This window comes from Montipora foliosa, chromosome 8, assembly GCF_036669935.1.
Source record: "Montipora foliosa isolate CH-2021 chromosome 8, ASM3666993v2, whole genome shotgun sequence".
NCBI lineage: Eukaryota > Metazoa > Cnidaria > Anthozoa > Scleractinia > Acroporidae > Montipora > Montipora foliosa.
In genome coordinates this window covers 12,738,572-12,741,071 of record NC_090876.1, presented here as the reverse complement: position 1 = coordinate 12,741,071, position 2,500 = coordinate 12,738,572, and the positions used below count along the sequence as shown (strand labels likewise).

General features: G+C 39.8%; 2 protein-coding genes across 3 annotated transcripts in view; both read left to right on the top strand.

The window, feature by feature from the left end:
• Positions 1–2,500, top strand: part of LOC137967753 (uncharacterized) — a 201,576-nt gene that overhangs the window by 41,799 nt on the left and 157,277 nt on the right. The window lies entirely within an intron of this gene.
• The window catches only part of LOC137967757 (uncharacterized), an 11,199-nt gene that overhangs the window by 6,389 nt on the left and 2,310 nt on the right, over positions 1–2,500 (top strand). The window contains exons 5-6 of the mRNA XM_068814327.1: positions 1,288–1,501; positions 2,428–2,500. The exon at positions 2,428–2,500 is cut by the window's right edge and continues 179 nt beyond it. Of these exons, the coding sequence (XP_068670428.1) occupies positions 1,315–1,501; positions 2,428–2,500 (260 nt within the window). The 5' untranslated portion in view covers positions 1,288–1,314. The remainder of the gene's footprint in view (positions 1–1,287; positions 1,502–2,427) is intronic.

The window sequence follows — 2,500 nt, the reverse complement described above, 5'->3', positions numbered from 1 at the left end:
AGGATGGCGGCCGCCATCTTGACTCGCTGTGCCAAGTCGGGATAGGTGTGGTAGGGGGTCGTCCCCCTCCCACTGGGGGGTAGGGGGGCCTCCCCCAGAAAGGTTTTGAATTTGTGAGGCCTAATGGGTACCTTTGGGTAAAATACTGGTCGATTTTCCGCTTCATTTCCTTCGCGCTACGGCTGACCGTAACCGACTAACATGCACAGTGTCTCATTTTTGAAGAAATTTACTTCCGGCAGCCGTATTAGAGCCCGCCATAGCAATTTGCTTAAACTCCCTAATGACGAAAGCAGGGCGCGCCGATCAATGTGTTTTCTGTTACTTAATAACATCTTGTCATGAACTCCAAATCAGCTACACGTACATGTACGCCAATTGTGGTACAACTAACAATACCCAGTAACAGAGAAATAAAGCACGATTTGGTTTAAGAAAATATTAAATAATAAAATACAAATATCGGTTGACTATTCTTTTCATATTGAAAGAATCCTTGTACAACCTGCGCGTAAAATTGCCGGGACAAAAATAAAAATAGCAGAGTAAAGGTCCTGGCGTCCCGGCTTTAACAAAAACACTGTACACTGTAACCCAAAGGAATTGTATTTCTCTCTAAACTTCTGTTACTATTTCAGTACTGCCATTTGTGTCTAGCAAGCCAGCCTCACCTCAGTGTGACCCAAACAGGCACCATGCTTTCTATTGTGTCCAAGTGCAGCAGCTGTGATGGAACATACATTTGGAAAAGCCAACCATACTTGCTTGGAAAGTTTCCTGCAGGAAATATCTTGTTAAACTTTGCTATTATTTGTGCTGGTGCAACCGTGGGTAAAGTACTCCTGGTTTTTAGGCACATGGGGTTGCTTTGTTACAACGAATGTACCTACTACTATCATCAGCGGCACCTTCTCTTCCCCAGCATTGTGAAGTTTTGGCGCTCTTATCAGGATGGCATTCTTTAGTCATTAAAAGGAAAGGAGGTTGTGCTTGCTGGTGATGGCCGACATGATAGTATGGGCCATTCTGCAAAATATGGTACCTATACCATATTTTGCTGTACCATTTGCCTGATTATTCATATTGTGTCACAAACTAAACATTTGGGTTGTATAAGCCCAAACACACTCTTCTTATGAAACCCCATTCTTCATGAATCAGCCCATGCACAGTCTGTAGACGTACCAGTAATACCACTAAAGATGCCACTAGTTCCTCATATGTGCAAAGGCCAGAATTTTGTTATCAATAAGTATCAATTTAACTCTTGGTTCATTTATTTGTCAGGCCAATGAAGCAGGTAGCAGCTCTAGCATGGAATTTTTGGGCCACCAAAAGGCTTTGGCATTTTTGCTGGGAACAGGAATGGTAATTAAGTCCTTCATTTGTGATCGCCACCAGTCCATAGCAAAGTGGATGAGGGAGGAATATCCCAAGAAGTGCAGAGAGTTGGGAAAGCCACTCATCGACCACTTCTTTGACCTATGGCACATCGGAAAAAGTAATTACAATAAACAGTGTGTTCTCATTATTATGATCAATAGACCTTTTCGGCTTGTACATTTTTGTTTTCCCAATACAGATCATGTGATAATACTCAGGAGGCTTGGTCCTTTGTTTTGTTCATTAAAAATAGTGCATGCAGGCATATTCATGCTTGCATGCCCTCATTTTAATGAACAAAACAAAAGACCAAACCTCCTGAGTGTTATCACATGATCTGTATTGGGAAAACAAAATGTACAAGCCGAAAAGGTCTATTAACAACTGTTAGTAATATAAATAATTAATATAATATTAATCAATATCATCATTATAATTATAAAGTACTGCAGCTGTATATACAATGTAGCTACTATGTCATTATATAATAACCAAATCTATGCACACACTCTGATTGACCAGTCAACTATGGTTTATCAATATTGTGCTGCTAAACTCGTGGAAATTCTGTGCATCTTCTGAATTGTTAGATAAAAGCTATAGACCACAAGTTTCTATGGTTTAGGGGCATGGCAAATCATGCTGAATTTTGGAATAGCACTCAAAGAATTCATAAATCACTCACCTGCGGCTCGTGATACAAGATTCTTCGTATGTTCTTCCAACATCCCGTGTGATTTATGTTGTTTATCCTAGCAGACAGGTGATAAGAATGAAGCAAACTATCAACACAAGGATATTTCCTTAATTCACAAGGACAAGCCCTTCCTTTGTAACAATTGACCAATTTCGATATATTAAAATTCAGCCTTACACAACACACCTCAGTACAAGGCTCTGGGGAATAACTACAGAGTTTGTGGGGTTTATTACTCAGAGCCCTGTGCTGAGGTTTGCTATGTAAAGCTGACTTGTAATATATTGAAATGGGTCTATTCAAATACGTAGTAGTTATTATTACTATACTTATCTCTTTCATTTCAGAAATCCAAAAGCTTTTAACAAAGCTTAGTAAAGAGAAAGGCTGTGAGGTTATTGGCAGGTGGAAGAAGGCTTG